The sequence below is a fragment of the Coregonus lavaretus genome (assembly GCF_964263955.1).
Source record: "Coregonus lavaretus genome assembly, chromosome: 15".
NCBI classification, from domain to species: Eukaryota; Metazoa; Chordata; class Actinopteri; order Salmoniformes; family Salmonidae; genus Coregonus; species Coregonus lavaretus.
Window position 1 is genome coordinate 21875245 of NC_140002.1, and position 25601 is coordinate 21900845.

The 25601-nt window shown below is 42.7% G+C and overlaps 2 protein-coding genes across 2 annotated transcripts in view; both read left to right on the forward strand.

Annotated features, from left to right (window-relative positions):
- The first annotated feature begins 715 nt into the window (after positions 1-715).
- On the forward strand, positions 716-18156 carry lrwd1 (leucine-rich repeats and WD repeat domain containing 1). The gene is made up of 16 exons (XM_084178831.1): positions 716-775; positions 1290-1376; positions 1647-1881; positions 2126-2245; positions 2445-2591; positions 2768-2863; positions 3121-3492; positions 3713-3833; positions 4002-4108; positions 4289-4499; positions 6145-6217; positions 8311-8451; positions 8555-8658; positions 8952-9113; positions 9417-9523; positions 17317-18156. The coding sequence occupies exons 2-16, from the start codon at positions 1297-1299 to the stop codon at positions 17467-17469; spliced, it is 2229 nt and encodes a 742-aa protein (XP_084034957.1). The 5' UTR covers positions 716-775; positions 1290-1296; the 3' UTR covers positions 17470-18156.
- A 2610-nt stretch (positions 18157-20766) lies between these two features.
- Positions 20767-25601, forward strand: part of LOC311142059 (branched-chain alpha-ketoacid dehydrogenase kinase-like) — a 33991-nt gene continuing 29156 nt past the window's right edge. Inside the window, exons 1-3 of the mRNA XM_084177613.1 lie at positions 20767-21189; positions 23073-23141; positions 23606-23716. Of these exons, the coding sequence (XP_084033739.1) occupies positions 20935-21189; positions 23073-23141; positions 23606-23716 (435 nt within the window). The 5' untranslated portion in view covers positions 20767-20934. The remainder of the gene's footprint in view (positions 21190-23072; positions 23142-23605; positions 23717-25601) is intronic.

Here is a 25601-nt window from a genome sequence, read left to right on the forward strand (position 1 = left end):
GGGTAACTTTTGTTAAGAGCCCGGACGCTCAATCTGAACATTAACACGCTTCGCTTGCGGTACAGTTTTCGAAGCAAATTGACCTTATTTTTTAATATCAGCGAGAAATCATTTTCAAAAAAACAAAAGGTTAGATTTATACACCCCTTGATAGGGTTAGGGTTCCCACACGGCAATATCTTCGTGTTACAGCTCTTGTTTATGGAATGCGCCGAACACCTGTGTGTAAGCGTAACTCGGGAAGTGTAGTTTCATGGGATGGAGGCGCCCATAGTTGTATGGATCTGTGCATAACTGCTACAGTAAGTGTACATTTTTTATTTTAACGATTCTTTCTCGCTGATGAAAGATCAGGGACATATGTTTCGAAAGCCGTATCGCAAGCAATTATTATTGACGTTTCTAAACGTTAAAACACAGCGTCGGGATTGTAGTTTACATGAGCCAGTCGTGGGCAAAGCTAATGGCTGAAAGCTGTGGTTAGAAGGCAGAATGCCGCCTACCCTTTCACCTTACTAAGTCAAACCATGACAGTACTAAGATCCTGATAACGGTGATGTTATCAGGATCTTCTCAGGTAAATTATTTTTTGGAGATTTTCTATTTTATTTACTACCTTAAATAGGTACTTCATTGTTTTTGTTTTTTAATCTACTTTGCCACACTCAATATGGCGGCCCTCCGGCTCCTACCGGATAGAACGTTGATGAATACCCATGTGACTGGCTTGTCAATTTTTTTCCCGGGTAAATTACGGAGATTCCTCTGTGCACAGGTACGTAGAGCTTATACTACTATATATAAATGATCTAGTTGAATTAACTGTTTAGTCATAATTAAAACATAAAAAGAATTATAGTTATAACAGCAATTCCTGACATTATTTGAATAGCAATGAGCTTGAGTGAACGTGGCATGAGCGTAAATTGGCAGCTATCGTTTTCGATAGTATTGTGAAAAGTCTTCAGTTTCACATGAGTTTTTGTAACAAAACAAAAACATTTAATTAACAGTTAATGGATGCACGGCCTTTGTAAATTTTGGCACACCTAATTGTCTTTGCAAAGTACAGACGTCAAACAGTGATGCAAATATCTGTTGCTCGAACATCCACAGTATCGTTCTACAGCATTGTTCTATCTTGACTCATCGTGTGGTCTCTCACCAGTTGTTTCTCGCGTTTAAGTTTCAATCACCTTTTACTGCAGATGATAGTCACGCCCCTAGATGTCTGCGACCATACATACTCTACATATGACCAAACTAGCTTTTACTCTTTGCTTGTACAGGCTAGACATGGAGAAAATAACAAAGAAACTATTGCTGGAGAAATGCACTCCAAAAACCACCAAACTGGAACAAATAAAGACACTAAAGTAAGTAAAGGCTGGTTCCTCTGTAGACTGGGGAATGTTATCAAACTAGGAGTGGAGAATGGCTTTGTCAAAGCAAAATGTATGTCTGAAGACCATGTTAAGTCGTGTTAATGGATCTGTATTTTGTCTCAATCCTATGGGAACCGTTTTTGAGAAAGAGCAGAACTACTTTAATACCTTGTTAGAGAAATGATGTTATTTAGGCCAGGCATGTCTATTTTACCATTTTGTCTGGTGTTGCTAGTACTGACCCAGTGCATCCCCATAAAGTCTCTCCAAGCTCGGTCTGAAGAGCAGTGACCTGCCTGTCCCCCTGCTTTCTCACCTTCGCTGTCTGGAACAGTTGGACCTGTCTGGGAACAGACTTCAGGAGATGCCCCCGGGGCTCTTCCTTCCCTCCCTACGCACTCTGGACCTGACCAAGAATGAGATGGAGGACGTCACCACTCTGGACACACTGACCACCCTGGAGGAGCTGAGGACGGAGGACAACCTCTACGTCACTGTGAGGATCCACTGCGCTGTTTCTCTCCTTTTATTCTGCCTTCAGTCACTGTTGCTCTCATTCTCATTGTATGATGTTTGTTTTTCTCTGATAGTGTTGTAACGCTCAAACTCTGTTTCTTTGTTTACCAATTCCAACTGTAATTTCTGTCACCTTTTCAGTATGCTATTTGTCATTCTCATATCTCCATTTTACTAACAATGACTGCCCATTGGAACGCATTGCTAATGCTTGTGTCTCGCAGGTGAATGACGACTACAAGCTGATGATCCTCCTGCCAAAGTTGAGGATTTACAATGGGAAGGATATCAGCACTGCAGCCAACCACATACGCTATGTCAACAGTGAGAACCTCAGGAAGAGGGTATGAGCCACTGTGTTCAAATTCATTCCAAAACACTTTGCCCTTGATTTGTTTGCCATTTACCTGCTGTTCTTACCTGATAAAAATGGTAATTATATAATAAGTTTTTGTGTCTTTCATCAAACAAGCACTGTTATGCATCATTTGCGTAAAAGTAGTTACCAATTCCGTAGAATTCTTTGAAATATTTGGTTTCTAGGTGTTAGCAGTATGGGAGACCAGCTTCTCTCTCCCTGACCACCGAACAACAGAGAAACTAGCCACTGTGGAGAGGGATTTTGTCAATGCGGTGCGTCATAAGGTGAAATATGGCCCCAGCTCTCTGACTGACTACACAAAATGGAGGGTAGGTTTTAACTGCTTATTACATTTATCTTGTCCTCATAAGGACAATGATTTTAGTTTATCGGAGTACATACCCCAAACTGGAACCATGTATATTCTCTCACTGGTTTATGACATTGCCTCTTAGGTTTCTGGCATTGTCTCATTGGTTTCTGACATTCTATCACTGGCTTCTAGGTGGAGATGATAGCTAAAGAGCACCTTCGCTCTTTGACTGAGCCAAATGATGAGGACAGAGATACAGAGGAGCCTGCTGATACAAACAAGAACTGTGTAAGGATTTAGTAGTCATTACTATAAGCACCCTGCTCTGAATTATTTTCATAGAGTTTATGTTCAAATGGTTGTTATTATTTAAGCAGGTCTTGTTATAAGTGCTGTGTTTGGATCATAAATAAATATTTGTAATAGATGGTAAATAGCTAAATGTAGCTAAATAGCAAAAGTTTACGGACAAAGCTTTTACGTAACTGTTAGATTAATTGTGCACCTTTCCTTTATGATAAGATGCATTTCCCCATGTTTTTCAGAGTTTTCCTTTCCCAGCCAAGAGGAAGCGTTCCGCCTCGGCTGCCGAATGCGATGTAACCCTAACCCCTCAGAAAATAACCAGAGCGAGTGTTCAAGCGGAGTCCAGCCATCGAAGCACCCCTCACAAGGCAGAGTGGCCCACCAGCGCCACTGCAAGGCCCCATAAGGCAGCACAGACCCCAGCCACCCGCACCAGGGGCCAGTCCAAAGTCCTGGTGACCCCCAGGAAAGGCCTGAGAGAGCAGCAACATCAGTCCAAAGAAGACATGCCACAGGCAAAACAGACCCGCACCCCTACCAAGTCTGCCAGGCAACAGCGGTCCACAGAGGTCAACGAGACGCCTGGGAAAGTAATCTGCACCAAGTCTCAGGTATGATTTTCTAGTCTTGGTTTTTTGTTGGTATAGCACATGCTAGTACTATGCTCAATAAAGATTCGGTGTGACTTTAGCTGGAGACTTGATGGTTGCTCATTATGCGGACATTAACTCCTCATTGATTAACACAGGAACTCACCCATCAATCCATCCCCCACCCTGTCCACTGTACCCCCGTTATCCTCCCCTCCATCTCCCCTATCATTCATCACAGGAGCCAGTGAGTCTGCAGCCTCTTCACGTCCTGCAGTGTCACAGTAAACAGGACAGCCCTGATGACTTTAGCACCCAGCTGTGGGCCTGTTCCTTCCAGCCCCCGCTAGACCGCTATGGAGGTGAGTCCTGTCCTTCAATGGGGTCTGAGTGTGTTTGGAGGGGGGTGGTTACAAGGAAATTGAGAGTATAAGTTGGAGAAACATGCAAACATGATAAGCTCCACAGAAACGGCGTTAAAGAAAATCTGCTCTAGCAGACCCTGTGTTCTTCTCCCTGTCATGTTGCAGATGTGAATGGTGCGACTCGTATTGTGGCAACGTGTGGAGGAGAGTCTGTGTGCCTGATCGACTGTGAGACGGGACTAGTTATGAAGAAGTATAAGGTCCCTGGTGAGGTCAGTCCTGCTTCTGCGCATGTACCATTTTTCCTGATAGGGCCATTTAGCTTGGTAGAAAACATCATACTTTATCTCACTATTTTCTCGTTTATCATGCACATTCCATGTTAGAAAACTATAAAATAAATTGTGAATGAATGGGGATAAAAAATTCAGATGTATAATTCCACCCCTCAGGAGTTCTTCTCTCTGGCATGGTCAACTGTGCTGATGTCACGAGAGGGCAATGGTGGCATGCGGCCCTGCAGTATCCTGGCGGCAGGGGGGAAGCGAGGCCTTGTGAAACTGCTTCACCCCAGCGCCAACATGGCGTACGGAGAGTTCCGAGCCAGCCGCAAAGCCCTCTCCATCCTCCGCTTCAGCCCCCGCCAGGGCAACTTCCTCTTCAGTGAGTGGCCACTTCCTGTTTATCTTCTACACTGAACAAAAATATAAACGCAACAATTTAAAAGATTTCACTGAGTTACAGTTCATATAAGGAAATCAGTCAATTTAAATCAATTAATTAGGCCCTTATCTTTGGATTTCACATGACTGGGAATACAGATTTGCATCTGATCACAGATACCTTAAAAAAAAAGTAGGGGTCGTGGATCAGAAAACCTGTCAGTATCTGGTGTGCCCACCATTTTCCTCATGCAGTGCGACACATCTCCTTCACATAGAGTTGATCAGGCTGTTGATTGTGGCCTGTGGAAAGTTGTCCCACTCCTCTTCAATGGCTGTGCGAAGTTGCTGGATATTGGCGGGAACTGGAACACACTGTTGTACATGTCGATCCACAGCACTTCCAGGAATTGTGTACAGAACCTTGCGACATGGGGCCGTGCATTATCATGCTGAAACATGAGCCGATGGCAGCGGATGAATGGCACGTCAATGGGCCTCAGGATCGCTACAATTCAATTGTGTTCGTTGTCCGTAGCTTATGCCTGCCCATACCATAACCCCACCGCCCCCATGGGGCACTCTGTGTACAACGTTGACATCAGCAAACAGCTTGCCCATACGGCACCACACACTCTGTCTGCCATCTGCCCGGTACAGTTGATACCAGGATTCATCTGTGAAGAGCACACTACTCCAGCGTGCCAGTGGCCATCGAAGGTGAGCATTTGCCCACTGAAGTCGGTTACGACGCAGAACTGCAGTCAGGTCAAGACCCTGGTGAGGATGACGAGCATGCAGATGAGCTTCCCTGAGACAGTTTCTGACAGTTTGTGTAGAAATTCTTTGGTTGTGCCATCACACAGTTTCATCAGCTGTCCGGGTGGCTGGTCTCAGACTATCCCGCAGGTGAAGAAGACTGATGTGGAGGTCCTGGGCTGGCGTGGTTACAGTGGTCTGCGGTTGTAAGGCCGGTTGGATGTACTGCCAAAATCTCTAAAACAACGTTGAAGGCGGCTTATGGTAGAGAAATTAACATTCAATTCTCTGGTAACAGCTCTGGTGGACATTCCTGCAGTCAGCATGCCAATTGTATGCTCCCTCAATTTGAGACATCTGTGGCATTGTGTTGTGTGACAGAACTGCACATTTTAGTGTCCTTTTATTGTCCCCAGCACAAGGTGCACCTGTGTAAGGATCATGCTGTTTAATAAGCTTCTTGATATGCAACACCTGTCAGGTGGATGGATTATCTTGGCAAAGGAGAAATGCTTACCAACAGGGCTGTAAACAAATTTGTGCACAGCATTTGAAGAAAATACGCTTTTTGTGCGTATGGAAAATTTCGGGGAAGTTTTATTTCAGCTCATGAAACATGGGACCAACACTTTACATGTTGTGTTTATATTTTTGTTCAGTGTATTTTATCTAGTGGTCTTATAAGCTTAGTTGGTTAGAGCATAACATCATGGTTGTAGGTTCTATACCCCAATAGAAGGGTCAAAAGGCACCAAACTGCACGTACTGAGGTGGTACAGTACCTGAACTCTGAAGTCCAATTGAAGTCCCTATGCTAAATAAGTGTGATGTATTGTGATATGTTGTATGTATGCTCCCTCGTTCAAACCTTCTATTTTTTCCCCCAGCTGGGTCGTATGATAAAAATATATTAATGTGGGACATTGGCGGAGTGGACAGCGAGTACAATTTCAAAGTCATGTGAGTTTACTCTGACAGTTGTTTATATCTGGGTTTTTGTTATTGTGGGCAAATTTATTTTGTTCACAAGTTTTGAGTCTAAATGTATCACAATGTTAACAAAGTGGACACACTTCAACATTGTCTGTGACATTATGCTCAATCAGAGTATAATGTTTACATATTTTTGCTTTACTCATCTCATATGTACAGTGCCTTGCAAAAGTATTCAGCCCCCTTGGCGTTTTTCCTATTTTGTTGCATTACAACCTGTAATTTAAATGGATTTTTATTTGGATTTAATGTAATGGACATACACAAAATAGTCCAAATTGGTTAAGTGACATTTAAAAAATAACTTGTTTCAAAAAATTCTAAAAAATAAATAGCGGAAAAGTGGTGCGTGCATATATATTCACCACCTTTGCTATGAAGCCCCTAAATAAGATCTGGTGCAACCAATTACCTTCAGAAGTCACATAATTAGTTAGATTGCACACAGGTGGACTTTATTTAAGTGTCACATGATCTCAGTGTGTATATATACACCTGTTCTGAAAGGCCCCAGAGTCTGCAACTCCACTAAGCAAGGGGCAACACCAAGCAAGCGGCACCATGAAGACCAAGGAGCTCTCCAAACTGGTCAGGGACAAAGTTGTGGAGAAGTACAGATCAGGGTTGGGTTATAAAAAAATATCTGAATCTTTGAACATCCCACGGAGCAACATTAAATCCATTATTTACAAAAATGGAAAGAATATGGCACCACAACAAACCTGCCAAGAGAGGGCCGCCCACCAAAACTCACGGACCAGGCAAGGAGGGCATTAATCAGAGAGGCAACAAAGAGACCAAAGATAACCCTGAAGGAGCTGCAAAGCTCCACAGCGGAGATTGTCCATAGGACCGCTTTAAGCCGTACACTTCACAGAGCTGGGCTTTACGGAAGAGTGGGCAGAAAAAAGCCATTGCTTAAGGAAAAAAATGAGCAAACATGTTTGGTGTTCGCCAAAAGGCATGTGGGAGACTCCCCAAACATATGGAAGAAGGTACTCTGGTAAGATGAGACTAAAATTTAGCTTTTTGGCCATCAAGGAAAACGCTATGTCTGGCGCAAACCCAACACCTCTCATCACCCCGAGAACACCATCCCCACAGTGACGTATGGTGGTGGCACCATCATGCTGTGGGGATGTTTTTCATCGGCAGGGACTGGGAAACTGGTCAGAATTGAAGGAATGATGGATGGCGCTAAATACAGGGAAATTCTTGAGGGAAACCTGTTTGTCTTCCAGAGATTTGAGACTGGGACGGAGGTTCACCTTCCAGCAGGACAATGACCCTAAGCATACTGCTAAAGCAACACTCGAGTGGTTTAAGGGGAAACATTTAAATGTCTTAGAATGGCCTAGTCAAAGCCCAGACCTCAATCCAATTGAGAATCTGTGGTATGATTTAAAGATTGCTGTACACCAGCGGAACCCATCCAACTTGAAGGAGCTGGAGTTTTGCCTTGAAGAATGGGCAAAAATCCCAGTGGCTAGATGTGCCAAGCTTATAGAGACATACCCCAAGAGACTTGCAGCTGTAATTGCTGCAAAAGGTGTCTCTACAAAGTATTGACTTTGGGGGGGGATGAATAGTTATGCACGCTGAAGTTTTCCGTTTTTTTGTCTTATTTCTTGTTTGTTTCACACAAAATATTTTGCATCTTCAAAGTGGTAGGCATGTTGTGTAAATCAAATGATACAAACCCCACCAAAATCCATTTTAATTCCAGGTTGTACGGCAACAAAATAGGAAAAATGCCAAGGGGGGTGAATACTTTCGCAAGCCACTGTATATACTGTATTCTGTTCTACTGTATTTTAGACTATGCCACTCCGACATTGCTCATCCTAATATTTCTAATATTTATGTATTCCTTAATTCCATTCTTTTACTTTTAGGTTGTGTGTATTGTTGTGAATTGTTAGATATACTGCACTGTTGGAGCTAGAAACACAAGCCTACACCCGCAATGACATCTGCTAAACATGTGTATTTGACAAATAAAATTTGATTTGATATCGGATGTCTCTGCCCTGGTGTTAACACATTTTATGGCCCAATAGTCAGCTGTTGGTGTTGGAGACTACCTCCACACCCCTGCACTTCTGCTTGCCCCCCGCCACCCCAGACACACACCTCATCGCTGCCTGTGAGGATGGGCTGCACAGCTACAACATCCAGCTCAACAAAAACACCAAGAAGAGGTGATCCATAGTGTGTGTGTCTTTGTCTGTGTGTGCCTGCATTGAGAGACATTGAAAGACTGCTGCCTGAGCGTCAACTCACGGTCTTCTTTCCCCTCCACAGGTCTGAGGAGATGGAGATCACATTCCCTGTGTATGAGAAGAAAGACAAGGACCATGACTACCACACCATCGATGGCTTGGGATTCCTCACAGACGACATCGTCGGTGAGTCAACTGCTCCTGTTTTGATCTGACACTGGCCCTGTTATTAGATTGTCTTTTAGGACTTTGGTCGATTTTATTTTACTTGACTGGAATTCAATAAACTTTATTGATCCCTAGTGCGGGAAATTGGGTTTGTAATTTGAATAAATCTAGTATGGGTCGATCCATTGACAAGCGCAAACCCTGTAAATCATCCCTCCCCCTCTCTTTACCCTCCACATCTCTCCTTTTCCACTGTCCCTTTCCTCCTCTTCACTTTCTGTCCATCTTTTCTATCCCTCTCTCCCTCTCAGCCTCTAAGAGCCACATGCAGGGCTCGATTTACCTGTGGAGCTGGAATGACACGCGAGCCCAGTGCCCCAATAATAATAATAAGAAGAAGTGTGCTGTGATCCTGGCGGAGCTGCAGTGGTCCAGCACGGACATCCCCTACCTGTCCCTCAACACCTGCCCCAGTGAGTCACAACACGTCACAGCATGTCACAACAACACGGCAACATGTCACAACACAGCATTTCATAGCATGTTCCAGCATCTAACTCTTTCAGTCAAGACCATACTGTGTATTGATCGAACCCACTGTCTTAAAATTCCTATACAGACATGACACAATTGAAGGAATCACCCCCACAACCGTTGACTATTCCTTTAAATTGTGGGACACAACACACAAAGAACACAGAAAAAAAGTTTTCATCAAGACCCTTACTGTATTAAACTGTTCAATGTGAATGAGAGTGTATGTTCTTCTTTACCAGGTAAAGGCTACGTGGTGTGTGGTGACGAAAGAGGGAGACTGTGGACGTACCATGTAACAGACCTCAAGGCCAACTTTAGGCGTGGCAAAACAATTCCTGCCACAGAGGTACTTATTAGTGAAACTACTTATTAAAGTGATAGTTTACTCCCAAATAAAAATGTGTCAGATAGGTTTCAGACCTTAAAAGTGGTCTACTGTTGAGATTAATCAAATCAAATTGTATTTATCACATCTGCAGAATACAACGGGTGTAGACCTTACCGTGAAATGCTTACTTACAAGCCCTTAACCAACAATGCAGTTCAAGAAATAGAGTTAAGAAAATATTTGCAAAATAAATTAAAGAAAAACATAAAATTATAACACAAAATAACAATACTGAGGCTATATACAGGGGGTACCGGTACCGAGTCAATGTGCGGGGGTACAGGTTAGTCGAGGTAATTATCCATGTCCTAGCCATCTGTTGTGAAGATCCAGCTATATGACTCAATCCTAAATAAATGGGAAAGATGGTCACCATCTAACTTGAGCCATATTGAACAAAATATTGAGCCACTCCAGGGTTTCCGTTAACCGGTTAATTGTCCAGGAGAAGAAGAAAAAATCTCATTGCAAAATAATAATGCTTTTTAGCTTATTCATTAATGGAAATATCAGTCGATGGAAATACATTTGACTGGTAATGCTTATCGGTCTATAGTTACATTTGCATAATTTAGTGGAATTAAATTGGCACGTGGGTACAGTATATTTGTTATGTATATTATTTTTCACACGCGTACAGCATACAGAGAGCCTTTTGAGCAGAAAATCTGTCAGACAGTGAGAGAACTGATGCTACAGCATCTCAAACAGCAAATGCATAGGCAACGGAAGGCAGGCTTCATCAGCTTGTCACACACCACTTTGCAATAAGATGGAGGCAATATGTATTTGGAAACATATACTTAATTGTTTGAAACCTGAAGGTTTTAATACATATTATGAGGCATGTCTTACCTTGCTTCAAAATAGCCTAGCTAAAATCAGATCATATCTGTGGAAGCAATTGTTTTATATCAAATGTATTTCAGTGTCCTGTAGCCAAAGGCACAATCCTTATTTTTTGGGGGGGTAGATCAGCTTTAATATTGCAGATTGTAGCTTCCATCAATGTCATTGTCTGCATAATTTCCAATCCCCCATATATTTTATTGGTGGTTTTTAGACATACTTGCTAATTTATAAAAAAAAAAAAAAAAGCACCTTTAGCAGCGATTACAGCCGTGAGTCTTCTTGGGTATGACGCTACAAGTTTGGCACACCTGTATTTGGGGAGTTTCTCCCATTTTTCTCTGCAGATCCTCTCAAGCTCTGTCAGGTTGGATGGGGAGTGTTGCTGCACATCTATTTTCAGGTCTCCAGAGATGTTCGATCAGGTTCAAGTCGGTGCTCTGGCTGGGCCACTCAAGGACATTCAGAGACTTGTCCTTAAGTCGCTCCTGCGTTGTCTTGGCTGTGTGCTTATGGCCGTTGACTTGTTGGAAGGTGAACCTTCGCCCCAGTCTGAGGTACTGAGCGATCTGGAGCAGGTTTTCATAAAGGATCTTTATGTACTTTGCTCTGTACATCTTTGCCTCGATCCTGTCTAGTCTCCCAGTCCCTGCCGTTGAAAAACATCCCCACTGCATGATGCTGGCACTACCATGCTTCACCGTAGGGATGGTGCCAGGTTTCCTCCAGATGTGACACTTGGCATTCAGGCTAAAGAGTTCAATCTTGGTTTCAACAGACCAGAGAATCTTGTTTCTCATGGTCTGAGAGTCTGTAGGTGCCTTTTGGCAAACTCCAAGCTGGCTGTCGTGCCTTTTACTGAGGAGTGGCTTCCGTGTGGCCACTCTACCATAAAGGCCTGATTGGTGGAGTGCTGCAGAGATGGTTGTCCTTCTGGAAGGTTCTCCCATCTCCACAGAGGAACTGTATAGCTCTGTCAGAGTGACCATCGGTTTCTTGGTCACCTCCCTGACCAAGGCCCTTCTCCCCGATTGCTCAGTTTGGCCGGGCGGCCAGCTCTAGGAAGAGTGTTGGTGGTTCCAAACTTCTTCCATTTAAGAATGATGGAGGCCACTGTGTTCTTGGGGACCTTCAATGCTGCAGAAATGTTTTGCTACCCTTCCCAGATCTGTGCCTTGACACAATCCTGTCTCGGAGCTCTACGGACAATTCCTTCGACCTCATGGCTTGGTTTTTGCTCTGACATGCACTGTCAACTGTGGGACCTTATATAGACAGCTGTGTGCCTTTCAAAATCAGGTCCAATCAATTGAATTGAATGTACCACAAATGGACTCCAATCAAGTTGTATTAACATCTCATGGATGATCAATGGAAACAGGATGCACCTGAGCTCAATTTAGAGTCTCTTAGCAAAGGGTCTGAATACTTATTTAAATAAGATATTTCTGTTTTTAATTTTTAATATATTTGCAAAAATGTCTACCAACCTGTTTTCGCTTTGTCATTATGGGGTATTGTGTGTAGATTGCTGAGGATACTTTTAAAAAAAATTGATTTTAAAATAAGGCTGTAACGTAACAAAGTGGAAAAAGTCAAGGGGTCTGAATACTTTCCGAAGGCACTGTGTATGTATGTACAGTACCAGTCAAAACTCATTCAAGGGTTTTTCTTTATTTTTACTATTTTCTACATTGTAGAATAATAGTGAAGACATCAAAACTATGAATTAACGCATATGGAATCATGTAGTAACCCAAAAAGTGTTAAACAAATCAAAATATATTTTATATTTGAGATGCTTCAAATAGACACCCTTTGCCTTGATGACAGCTTTGCACACTCTTGGCATTCTCTCAACCAGCTTCACCTGGAATGCTTTTCCAACAGTCTTGAAGGAGTTCCCACATATGCTGAGCACTTGTTGGCTGCTTTTCCTTCACTCTGCGGTCCGACTCATCCCAAACCATCTCAATTTGGTAGAGGCCAGGTCATCTGATGCAGCACTCCATCACTCTCCTTCTTGGTCAAATAGCCCTTACACAGCCTGGAGGTGTGTTGGGTCATTGTCCTGTTGAAAAACAAATGATAGTCCCACTAAGGCCAAACCAGATGGGATGGCGTATCGCTGCAGACTGCTTTGGCAGCAATGCTGGTTAAGTGTGCCTCGAATTCTAAATAAATCACAGACCGTGTCACCAGCAAAGCTCCTCCACACTATAATACCACCTCCTCCATGCTTTACGGTGGGAAATACACATGCGGAGATCATCCGTTCACCCACACCGCGTCTCACAAAGACACGGCGGTTTGAACTAAAAATCTCAGATTTGGACTCCAGACCAAAGGACACATTTCCACCGGTCTGATGTCCATTGCTCGTGTTTCTTGGCCCAAGCAAGTTTCTTCTTCTCAAATCAAATCAAATTTTATTGGCCACATGTGCATAATACAACAGGTGCAGACATTACAGTGAAATGCTTACTTACAGCCCTTAACCAACAGTGCATTTATTTTTTATTTGAAAAAAGTAAAATAAAACAACAACAAAAAAGTTTTGAGAAAAAAAGAGCAGAAGTAAAATAAAATAATAGTAGGGAGGCTATATATACAGGGGGGTACCGGTGCAGAGTCAATGTGCGGGGGAACTGGCTAGATGAGGTAGTTCAAGTAATATGTACATGTGGGTAGAGTTAAAGTGACTATGCATAAATCATTAACAGAGTAGCAGCAGCGTAAAAAGATGAGGTGGGGGGGCAGTGCAAATAGTCCGGGTAGCCATGATTAGCTGTTCAGGAGTCTTATGGCTCGGGGGTAGAAGCTGTTGAGAAGTATTTTGGACCTAGACTTGGCACTCCGGTACCGCTTGCCGTGCGGTAGCAGAGAGAACAGTCTATGACTAGGGTGGCTGGAGTCTTTGACAATTTTGAGGGCCTTCCTCTGACACCGCCTTCTTATTGGTGTCCTTTAGTAGTGGTTTCATTGCAGCAATTCGACCATGAAGGCCTGATTCACACAGTCCCCTCTGAACAGTTGTTGATCTCTGTGAAGCATTTATTTGGGCTGCAATTTCTGAGGCTGGTAACTACTAATGAACTTATCCTCTGCAGCAGAGGTAACTCTGGGTCTTCCATTCCTGTGGCGGTCCTCATGAGAGCCAGTTTCATCATAGCACTTGATGGTTTTTGCGACTGCACTTGAAGAAACTTTCAAAGTTCTTGACATTTTCCGTATTGACTGACCAAATAGGGCTGTCTTCTGTATACCCCCACATACCTTGTCACAACACAACTGATTGGCTCAAACACATTAAGACGGAAATAAATTCCACAAGTTAACTTTTAAGAAGGAACACCTGTTAATTGTAATGCATTCCAGGTGACTACCTCATGAAGCTGGTTGAGAGAATGCCAACAGTGTGCAAAGCTGTCAAGGCAAAGGGTGGCTATTTGAAGAATCTCAAATAAAATATATTTTGATTTGTTTAACACTTTTTTTGGTTACTACATGATTGCATATGTGTTATTTCATAGTGATGTCTTCACTATTATTATACAATGTAGAAAATAGTAAAAAATAAAGAGAAACCCTTGAATGAGTGGGTGTTAACTTTTGACTGGTAGTGTACATATAAATACATACAGTGGGGAGAACAAGTATTTGATACACTGCCGATTTTGCAGGTTGTCCTACTTACAAAGCATGTAGAGGTCTGTAATTTTTATCATAGGTACACTTCAACTGAGAGAGACGGAATCTAAAACAAAAATCCAGAAAATCACATTGTATGATTTTTTAAGTAATTAATTTGCATTTTATTGCATGACATAAGTATTTGATACATCAGAAAAGCAGAACTTAATATTTGGTACAGAAACCTTTGTTTGCAATTACAGAGATCATACGTTTCCTGTAGGTCTTGACCAGGTTTGCACACACTGCAGCAGGGATTTTGGCCCACTCCTCCATACAGACCATCTCCAGATCCTTCAGGTTTCGGGGCTGTCGCTGGGCAATAAGGACTTTCAGCTCCCTCCAAATATTTTCTATTGGGTTCAGGTCTGGAGACTGGCTAGGCCACTCCAGGACCTTGAGATGCTTCTTACGGAGCCACTCCTTAGTTGCCCTGGCTGTGTGTTTCGGGTCGTTGTCATGCTGGAAGACCCAGCCACGACCCATCTTCAATGCTCTTACTGAGGGAAGGAGGTTGTTGGCCAAGATCTCGCGATACATGGCCCCATCCATCCTCCCCTCAATACGGTGCGGTCGTCCTATCCCCTTTGCAGAAAAGCATCCCCAAAGAATGATGTTTCCACCTCCATGCTTCACGGTTGGGATGGTGTTCTTGGTTGTACTCATCCTTCTTCTTCCTCCAAACACGGCGGGTGGAGTTTAGACCAAAAAGCTCTATTTTTGTCTCATCAGACCACATGACCTTCTCCCATTTCTCCTCTGGATCATCCTCTGGATCATCCAGATGGTCATTGGCAAACTTCAGACGGGCCTGTACATGCGCTGGCTTGAGCAGGGGGACCTTGCGTGCGCTGCAGGATTTTAATCCATGACGGCGTAGTGCAGGGTTCTTAAATTCCGGTCCTGGAGGGCCGAAACACTTCTGTTTTTTATTTCTACCTGGTAGTTAATTGCACTCACCTGGTGTCCTAGGTCTGAATTAGCCCCTGATTTAGAAGGAGAGGATGAAAAACAGAGGTGTTTCGGCCCTCCAGGACCGGAATTGAAGAACCCTGGCGTAGTGTGTTACTAATGGTTTTCTTTGAGACTGTGGTCCCAGCTCTCTTCAGGTCATTGACCAGGTCCTGCCGTGTAGTTCTGGGCTGATCCCTCACCTTCCTCATGATCATTGATGCCCCACGAGGTGAGATCTTGCATGGAGCCCCAGACCGAGGGTGATTGACCGTCATCTTGAACTTCTTCCATTTTCTAATAATTGCGCCAACAGTTGTTGCCTTCTCACCAAGTTGCTTGCCTATTGTCCTGTAGCCCATCCCAGCCTTGTGCAGGTCTACAATTTTATCCCTGATGTCCTTACACAGCTCTCTGGTCTTGACCATTGTGGAGAGGTTGGAGTCTGTTTGATTGAGTGTGTGGACAGGTGTCTTTTTTATACAGGTAATGAGTTCAAACAGGTGCAGTTAATACAGGTAATGAGTGGAGAACAGGGGGGCTTCTTAAAGAAAAACTAACAGGTCTATGAGAGCCGGAATTCTTACCGGTTGGTAGGTGATCAAATACTTATGTCATGCAATAAAATGCAAATTAATTACTTAAAAATCATACAATGTGATTTTCTGGATTTTTGTTTTAGATTCAGTCTCTCACAGTTGAAGTGTACCTATGATAAAAATTACAGACCTCTACATGCTTTGTAAGTAGGAAAACCTGCAAAATCGGCAGTGTATCAAATACTTGTTCTCCCCACTGTACATGCATACATACACACGTGTGTATGTATATATGTATATTTCTTTTAATTTATTTTCCACTAACCCTACCACTCCTCCCCTAATTGGAGTAAACTAATGAACAACAACACTTAGGCTTCCACATCAGCTTATACATACCATATACATTTTACGGACACAATCTATTTTTACAATAGTTATTTTGTTTTTAGTCCTACCCTCAACCTCTCATCTATTTCTGATGTCTATCCAGTTTGATTTCTGTTTGCCGTATTTTTTTTGCTGTGCTGTTTTACAAAAGTTCTGAGCCTATATACATTTTACGGACACAGTATATTTTACATGAGTTATCTTGTGCCAAAGGCACAATCCTAGGCATATTAGCAACCTATGGTAGTTGTTGCATATTCGATCTTCCCTCCTTTCCAAATTTCTAATGGATATATTAATCTGTCACATGAAACCACTCGCATGTTCGGTGCCCTTTTGACAACGTTGTTTTCCCGCTAATTGTATTATGGAACAGACATTCACACATAGTCTACTGCCTTGTGCACATTGCTGCCCTTATAATGTGAAGAAATAATAGTTTATCAACATTTTAAGCTAAATGTTCAGATCTGTTCCATCAGGCTCATTGCTTTTTAACGTTTGTTTTATGTAGCCTAGGCCTACTGGTTGTATGAATTTGGGATCTATCGTCTGTTTGGAATAGGCTTTTTCTTTCTCGACAAGCTGACCAATAGAATAGGTAAACTTTTCTACTATGGGGGATAGTAGATTTACATAGGCTAGTGATCTTTCTGTCTGTTCCTTGTCTTGTTGGCTGAGGAAAAGTAAATGTGGACAGTTATTCTAACGTCTTCAAAGTGGACATCAGAATTTGGTATGAAGCACATCGTTGCATCCTCGACTTGCGTGTTCTGTTAATAAGGATTATCATAATCCAGCGTTTCCCAAACTCAGCCCTCGGGACCCCAAGGGGTGCACGTTTTGGTTTTTGCCCTTACACTACACAGCTGATTCAAATGATCAAAGCTTGATGATTAGTTGATTATTTGAATCGGCTGTGTAGTGCTAGGGCAAAAACCATAACGTGCACCCCTTGGGGTCCTGAGGACAAAGTTTGGAAAATCCTGCCATAATCTAAATGTGATTTCTGTCATTCTGAGCACCGTGGGTGGACGCCCTAATCAGGTTACGCACCCAATACATATGGGTCTGGTAAATTTCTCAAATGTCCGGTAAATTTAAAATGCTGCCGGTCAAATATCCAGCGCCACATTTTCCTAACGGAAACTCTGAGCCACTCGTAGTGGGCAATTGACAGGCGCTACTATGGCGCCCTTCATCTTTCCCACCAGTCTACAACCAGTCAGTCTTCAGTCATAATTTCTCACTGAAATGATATTCTGGGTGTCATCAAATGTTTTCCATGTAATTAGACTACCTTCTAATGAGCCGTTTGGGGCTTTGCAGATCCTGGAATGGCCGTTACCTGTGAGGAAAGGACAGGGCCCAGTGGAAGGTCCCGCTATCAACAGTGTGGTCATGGACCCCGAGCTCAGATACCTGGTGGCCCTCAGCGACAAGAACATGGCAGTGGTGTGGAGAAGAACGGAGTCTTCCTGAGGACCAAACACAACTTCTCCTGGGTTAATTTTTCTCATGTTCACTGATGGGTGTAAATACGGGTAGGTTTTGCTAGTATCACTTTAACCTATCAAGACTGGCCTTTCAGGGCAGTGATGATCAGTAAGGAAAGGAAGCTTATTCAATGCCATGGGAATTGGCTTGGACTTGCCCCTTTCTGGTTTTTGGTTGACCTCGCTCTCTACTGTTGACTTCTCACCTTACCACTTGGCTGAAACGTACCAGCCCTAATTTCAACTCCCCTCCTCGCCAGCATCTTAGATCTAGTCTATTTTGATGCAGAGATGAGAATGAGATATTAATTGTACTGAAGATTAATAAGAATATACATATACTGAAAGGCATGTGTGATGGCTGTATAGATTGTGGATGTATTTGCATTTTGTACGTTTAAAAAATATATATATAATTGTACTATTCATTTAGATTAAACATCTAATGTGAATTTTATAGTTTTCATATTTTTTTTAAAACAAATTATACATATCAGTTTATCCACTGACATGGAAACGTATGATCAAAATGAAAACCTAATGTGTGTTTGACCTGTTTCAACCACAATGCATGATTGTACATGCAGATTTTAATGGCCTTTTTGAGGGTTGATGGATATGAGTTACATTAAGAACATCTGCCACATTAAATGTGATTGTTGTCCTAAATTTCAATTGTGTAGTGTGTTTTTGTATACGGCTGCGGCTATACAGGCAGCCCAATTCTGATATTTTGCCACTAATTGGACTTTTGACCAATATGATCAGATCTTTTGCTAATAATTTGGCACAAGATCAGAATTGAGCTGCCTGTGAAGACCAGCCTAATGCTGCGTTCATAACCAAGTGGAAAGGTGGTAATTGCCAGTTGTGAAATTGGATGCATTCGCATGCATGGAACTCCTTGATAAATGCTGTTTGGTTAAATAACAAACAAGCTGAGGCAACCATAAACTAAAAGTACAGCTATCGTGCTCGCAAAGAAATTATAGTTTTCAAAAAACATTAGATTGCTTTTGATAAATGTTTTGTTGCATTTAACTGCCGGAAATGCTATTATGTAGGGCTTTTCCTTAATATGTGATGTCAGAGTTCAGCATGTGGGAGAAGTCGGAGCTCAGGGATGATAGCCGTTCAACTGGATTTTTCCCAGTCTTATGTGGTACATACCACCTTCCCACTTGTAACTCCATTCTTGGAATACATTCTCCATTCTTGGTATATGTATATAGGCCAACACTTTTGTAATTTCAGTGTATCTATTCTAGGGGGAAACCTAAACCCGTTGACTGGTGCATGAGCAATTTCTTAAAGCACATATCCCCTTGTGGCGAAATGTGTCAAACTATTGAGATGAGACTATAAAAATAAACCTCATTCAATTTACACTGCTCAAAAAAATAAAAGGGAACAATAAAATAACACATCCTAGATCTGAATGAATGAAATATACTTATTAAATACTTTTTTCTTTACATAGTTGAATGTGCTGACAACAAAATCACACAAAAATTATCCATGGAAATCAAATTTGTCAACCATGGAGATCTGGATTTGGAGTCGCCCTCAAAATTAAAGTGGAAAACCACACTACAGGCTGATCCAACTTTGATGTATTGTCCTTAAAACAAGTCAAAATTAGGCTCAGTAGTGTGTGTGGCCTCCACGTGTCTATATGACATCCCTACAATGCCTGGGCATGCTCCTGATGAGGTGGCGGATGGTCTCCTGAGGGATCTCCTCCCAGACCTGGACTAAAGCATCCGCCAACTCCTGGACAGTCTGTGGTGCAACGTGGCGTTGGTGGATGGAGCGAGACATGATGTCCCAGATGTGCTCAATTGGATTCAGGTCTGTGGAACGGGCGGGCCAGTCCATAGCATCAATGCCTTCCTCTTGCAGGAACTGCTGACACACTCCAGCCACATGAGGTCTAGCATTGACTTGCATTAGGAGGAACCCAGGGCCAACCGCACCAGCATATGGTCTCACAAGGGGTCTGAGGATCTCATTTTGGTACCTAATGGCAGTCAGGCTACCTCTGGCGAGCACATGGAGGGCTGTGCGGCCCCCCAAAGAAATGCCACCCCACACCATGACTGACCCACCGCCAAACCGGTCATGCTGGAGGATGTTGCAGGCAGCAGAACGTTCTCCACGGCGTCTCCAGACTGTCACGTCTGTCACGTGCTCAGTGTGAACCTGCTTTCATCTGTGAAGAGCACAGGGCGCCAGTGGCGAATTTGCCAATCTTGGTGTTCTCTGGCAAATGCCAAACGTCCTGCACGGTGTTGGGCTGTAAGCACAACCCCCACCTGTGGACGTCGGGCCCTCATACCACCCTCATGGAGTCTGTTTCTGACCGTTTGAGCAGATACATGCACATTTGTGGCCTGCTGGAGGTCATTTAGCAGGGCTCTGGCAGTGCTCCTCCTTGCACAAAGGCGGAGGTAGCAGTCCTGCTGCTGGGTTGTTGCCCTCCTATGGCCTCCTCCATGTCTCCTGATGTACTGGCCTGTCTCCTGGTAGCGCCTCCATGCTCTGGACACTACGCTGACAGACACAGCAAACCTTCTTGCCACAGCTCGCATTGATGTGCAATCCTGGATGAGCTGCACTACCTGGGCCACTTGTGTGGGTTGTAGACTCCGTCTCATGCTACCACTAGAGTGAAAGCACCGCCAGCATTCAAAAGTGTCCAAAACATCAGCCAGGAAGCATAGGAACTGAGAAGTGGTCTGTGGTCACCACCTGCAGAACCATTCCTTTATTGGGGGTGTCTTGCTAATTGCCTATAATTTCCACCTGTTGTCTATTCCTTTTGCACAACAGCATGTGAAATTTATTGTCAATCAGTGTTGCTTCCTAAGTGGACAGTTTGATTTCACAGAAGTGTGATTGACTTGGAGTTACATTGTGTTGTTTAAGTGTTCCCTTTATTTTTTTGAGCAGTGTATATCCTCATGATACACTAATTACATGGAGAGAAACAGAAAGTAGAGGCTCTGCTATTTTCTTTTTTCTCTTTATTTTGCTCAACTGGGGACTTGTGGACTATGCGAAATTAATTCTGTATAAACAAGTATGCATTTGATACCTATTTATATATATATATATATAAATGTTATAAACCTATTTAATAAACATCCTTTGACATGGAAAAGAACATTGTGTACTCTTCTTGCTCCGTCAGTACCAGTAGGTTGTGGGAGTGGAAATACGCTATTCCCGCCTCTCGTCTCTGGGATTGGTTAAACCAGCACGTCTTCTGACAAACACTGTTGCAGACTGGTCAATCTCTTCGTAAAAAGACCATTCTGTACTCTTCATGAGACTATAAACGTGCCTTTGTGCACGATAGCAAGGGTAACCTAATATAATGGCCTGTTGAGACAGCAATAATTTTAACAATCTCAGAACAGGACTCTGTTCTTGTAAATTGATTTTCAAAATGCGTCGCAGAGTGACAGGTACAGTGTTGGAGATGCTGGGCTGTGGTGGTGGTGGTAGTGGTACTATCACGAGCCCGAGGGTGAGCAGGCTTTTGCTTGCCCCCATCACGAAAACAATCACCCCCACCTCGACAGACAGCGAAAGATTTCGTTCTACATCTTCAATACAGGGATATACAGAACTGGCACGAGAGAGGTCCAAAACCGTTACGTCGTTTTACAACCAGTCTGCAATCGATGTCTCCGCAGAAAAGGTAAGGAAATTGTGTAAACCAAACTATGCCATTCTTGCCCAGGCAGTACTAAGCCGCAGCACTGCATGGCCTTAACAGCTAGCTAACTATTTGTAGCTAACGTTAGCTAGCTCAGCTAACCAGCGTAACTGGAACCTCTGTGTGTTTAGTGCTGTAACTAGCTTGCTACGGTAGCTGGTGAGAACACAGATGGTTAGCTAGAATCGTTGGTAAGAATGTTTGTAACGTATGTACACACTCGTGTATTCCTTTGGGGTAGATATTCTGCTAGCTACAGTAGCAAGAAACTGTAACTACCACCATGTGAAATTATGACAGCAAAAGTTCCAGGTTTGCTTGCTTGTTAGCCTAATGAAGTATTATTAAAATATTGATTTGTTAATTTAACTACCTAGCTAGTAACGTTTGTGTTTAGTAGGAGTGAACAACACGGGTATTTGGACACACAAGGGTCAGTCCAAGGTCAGTAAATTGACCTAGACAGAAATTAGTCAGGGATGCAGACAGTAAATTATATGAGAGGGGAACTAGGCAGTACCCTACTTTTTCAAGTGCTTACCAGAGAAACTGAAATATTAAATATTTATAATTCACCAGATCATAAAACGACTGAGAAAATCCATAACAAGGTCATGTGGCTGCTGTATTAGTGTGTGACTGCAGCTAGCTACCTACATAGTTTTTTATTCCTATTTGACTAGGTAGTGGGAAATCTGCAGGGCATTCATTCACGCAAATAGTGCCACCATTGTGCTGACAATTACCAATCCTTATGTAACTCATGTCCCAGACATTATTTGGCACCAACTGCCCAGGGCCCACATTTTTTATGATGGTTACAAACTATTTTGGTAATTAGTTGAAGCTCATTATTAAACCAGTGACACTGCCTCCTCTCAAAGGATTCCCTTTGTCTTGCTGGACTATGGAACATTTCATAATAAAATAAAACCTAAAAGATGGATTAGAAGTAGCATAAGCCAACTTAATGCTACAGATCAAATCAAATCGGCACATTTCAGACATGGAATGCAAAAACAATGATAATAAAACCTGAAATATTTACTACACAACAAACATAAGATAAAGAAACAAAAGAAGGACACAAACTGAACGACTAAAAAGCACCCTAAGGAAAAGCAAAGCTAAAAATATTGTGTTTTAAGGTCTCTTTTAAATATGTCCAGTTTCGTCCCCCCTCAGGTTCTCCGGTAGGCTATTCCAGAAGCTGATAGTTAAAAGGCCAGAGGACCTGAGGGACCTACTGGGTACATCACTTAAAAGCATGTCTGATATGTATTGGGGTGCACAATTGTGGATTGATTTAAAAACCAATAGAAGAATCTTAAAATGTAATTCTAAAACTCACAGGCAGCAAGTGCAGAGACCTTAAAACCTGCGTAATGTGTGCTCTCAGTCTGGTCTTGGTCAGTACCCGTGCTGCAGCATTCTGTATGTTTTGCAGTTGACCAATGGCTTTCTTGGGTATACCAGACAGGAAAGCTATTTTGGTCACATTCAACATTTTGTTCAGAATTTTTTAAATAACACCTAGATGTGATTACCATCATACTGAAGGTGACTTGGTAAGGGTTTCTCTCTCTCAGTAGCACACTGCAATCAGTCTCAGTTCCAGTTGAAGACTGGACATATTTTCTACTTTTGTCTGCTAAATGACTAAAATAAAAAAAATGTGATTGCATGCCAAAAGTAGAAAATATGTTGTTGGGGAAACTCATTGTTTTTGGGTGATTGGGTTCTTGTGTCCGTAATCCTTATCTCATGAATTCACACTAAAGAGTTGTCTGCTTGTGTCCACTGTATCAAATATTGTAGGCCTGGTTAAGTGGATTTCCTCAACTGTTTTTCTCCTCTCTCCGCAGGCCTCAGTCCGACTGACACCAGCCACCTTGCTCTACGCTGGGAAGTCTCCGGATGGACACCACATCCTGGTAACTGACCACTCTGTCCAGTCATTGTAGCATATTTTATGGTTATTTCTCGTTATAATAGGCCTTATACATGCTTTGTCTTTGGGATTGATGACTGCTTTGAAGATTACTTGAAAAGTGATACATCTTGATACACACTCTTTTAAGTGGTCTATAGAGAACACAATTTGTCCGATATCAGTCTTTTTACTGTATGCTGCTTTAGGAATGTCATCTTGAGAGAAAAGGTTTACGTGTAGCACTTTATCACTGGAAATATCATTTGATAAGACTATACTACTCTAAATAACCTGGGTCATGTCTGAAGATGTCTGATTTTTCTATGGTGTAAAACCGGTTTGACTGGTAGTGAAGTTCAAAATTCAAGGGGATTCCTTTATTAGCCTGGTCATTGAGATCACTTTGCCTTGCACTGTGTTGTCCACGTTGTGTATACGTCTCACCCTTCCACCCTGTGTCTGTAGAGCAGTGCCAAGTACCTGCACAAGGAGTTGCCTGTGCGAATCGCCCACCGTATCAAGGGCTTCCGCAGCCTGCCCTTCATCATTGGCTGCAACCCCACCATCCTGCAAGTGGTGAGTTCCTTCTGTTTTGTATGTGGGTTTTTTCTCTCCGTTTCTCCCTCTTGATGTTGAGGTCTCTCTGTGATGCTTCTCTCTTTGTCAACATGTCTGGTTTACCTTTCTGGTGCAGTAACACGCCTGTGCGATTTGCCCAACTTTCGGGACAATCCTCTCATTCCAATCATTGGGCATGTATGGGAGAGGAGGGCGCCAGAAACGGCATTGAGTCCGTGCCAATGTGCTCATCAAAATACACTGAGTATACAAAACATTAAGAACACCTGCTCTTTCCATGACAGACTGACCAGGTGAATCCAGGTGAAAGCTATGATCCCTCATTGATGTCACTTGTTAAATCCACTTCAATCAGTGTAGATGAAGGGGAGGAGACAGGTTAAAGAAGGATTTTTAAGCCTTGAGACATGGATTGTGTTTGTGTGCCATTCAGAGGGTGATTGGGCAAGACAAAGTAGGGTGTTAGGTGTCTGGCGCACCGGTTTGTCAAGAACTGCAATGCTGCTGGGTTCTTTCAGGCTCAACAGTTTCCCGTGTGTATCAAGAATGGTCCACCACCCAAAGGACATCCAGCCAACTTGACAACTGTGAGAATCATTGGCGTCAACATGGGCCAGCATTCCTGTGGAACACTTTCGACACCTTGTAGAGTCCATGCCCCGACACATTGAGGCTGTTCTAAGGGTAAGGGGGGGTGAAACTCAATATTAGGAAGGTGTTCCTAATGTTTGGTATACTCAGTGTAGACTGAACCTTTGGTAGGTTCTGACAAATACCCAGTAAAAATGCACAGACTACTACGGAAAGCTCCAACCAAGTTTATTCACCCAGAGGGTCAAACAGCTAAAAAGACAAAAACATATTTACACAAGCACACACATTTATGGCTTCCTCCTATGCTGTGTCTCCTCCTTACACCTCTGGACAGCCAATACTTCTCTGTTGCTAGACAGGACTTTAGTGATGCCTGTTCTTTCTCACTTCATCTGACCTGACCTCAGCCCAAATTCCTCAGTCCTCCCCAACTCAAGGCTGTCCTGTTGACTTGTACCAGACTGTGGCCCTCCTCCTTTCCCTAGGATACCTGATGTCTAACCATAACATGTTCTGACACAATGTAAATCTCCTGCATTCCCCTCTCTCCCTTATTGACATGATTTAAAGATCTTTCAAGCTTATAAATCCGAACGCATCACCTTGAACAGTCATTCATTGAGAATGCACTTGTTACAAAACAGTAGAGCAGGGCAATATGGACAACAATCCATATCTCAATAAATTGCTTGAATTGATGCGATAACTATAAATAGACCGTTAAGTTTATAACATTAATGTGCACCACAGTTTTTTTGTATTATTATCATTTAAACTACTACTACTTGTTTGATGGTTGTAGCCATCAATTGTCCCATTAACAATCACCCATATTGGCAAAATATTTTCTAGTATAGGCTACTTATCGTAATGAACGATATCAGCAAAATGCCTGCAATGTATGGTCGGTGTCGATCATTTCCGGTTTATTTTCCCAGCTCTACACAACACCCTGCTAGCATTTATTAGCTCAGCTGCATCTCTTAGCTTCCTACATTTGTGAGATGGGCTTCTTTATTATGTAACAAACGAAGCCCCCTCACTCTATGCCTATGGAACTGTAATCAATTCGATTAAGTCATTAGTCTATCAGCATACAACATTTCGGCCTGAGAACTAAGAGTTATCCTATAGAGCTAGAGTTGATAGGCCATCTGTGACATTGGAGGTTTTCCTTTGTTCTTTAGCTGCCATGTGCAGTGTTAAGCTTTTTCTACTCCTCCCTCTGTCCTCTTCTCTCTTCCCATGGCCTATTTACCTCATGTAAGCGTCTTTAAACTGGATGAAC

What these genes read in the sequence shown, in the direction of transcription:
- lrwd1 (XM_084178831.1), top strand. Translation starts at nt 1,297, where the DNA reads ATGGAGAAAATAACAAAGAAACTATTGCTGGAGAAATGCACTCCAAAA. An exon ending in CTGACTACACAAAATGGAGG is followed by an intron (nt 2,592 to 2,767) that starts GTAGGTTTTAAC and finishes ACTGGCTTCTAG; the next exon opens with GTGGAGATGATAGCTAAAGA. An exon ending in GTCCCTCAACACCTGCCCCA is followed by an intron (nt 9,114 to 9,416) that starts GTGAGTCACAAC and finishes CTTCTTTACCAG; the next exon opens with GTAAAGGCTACGTGGTGTGT.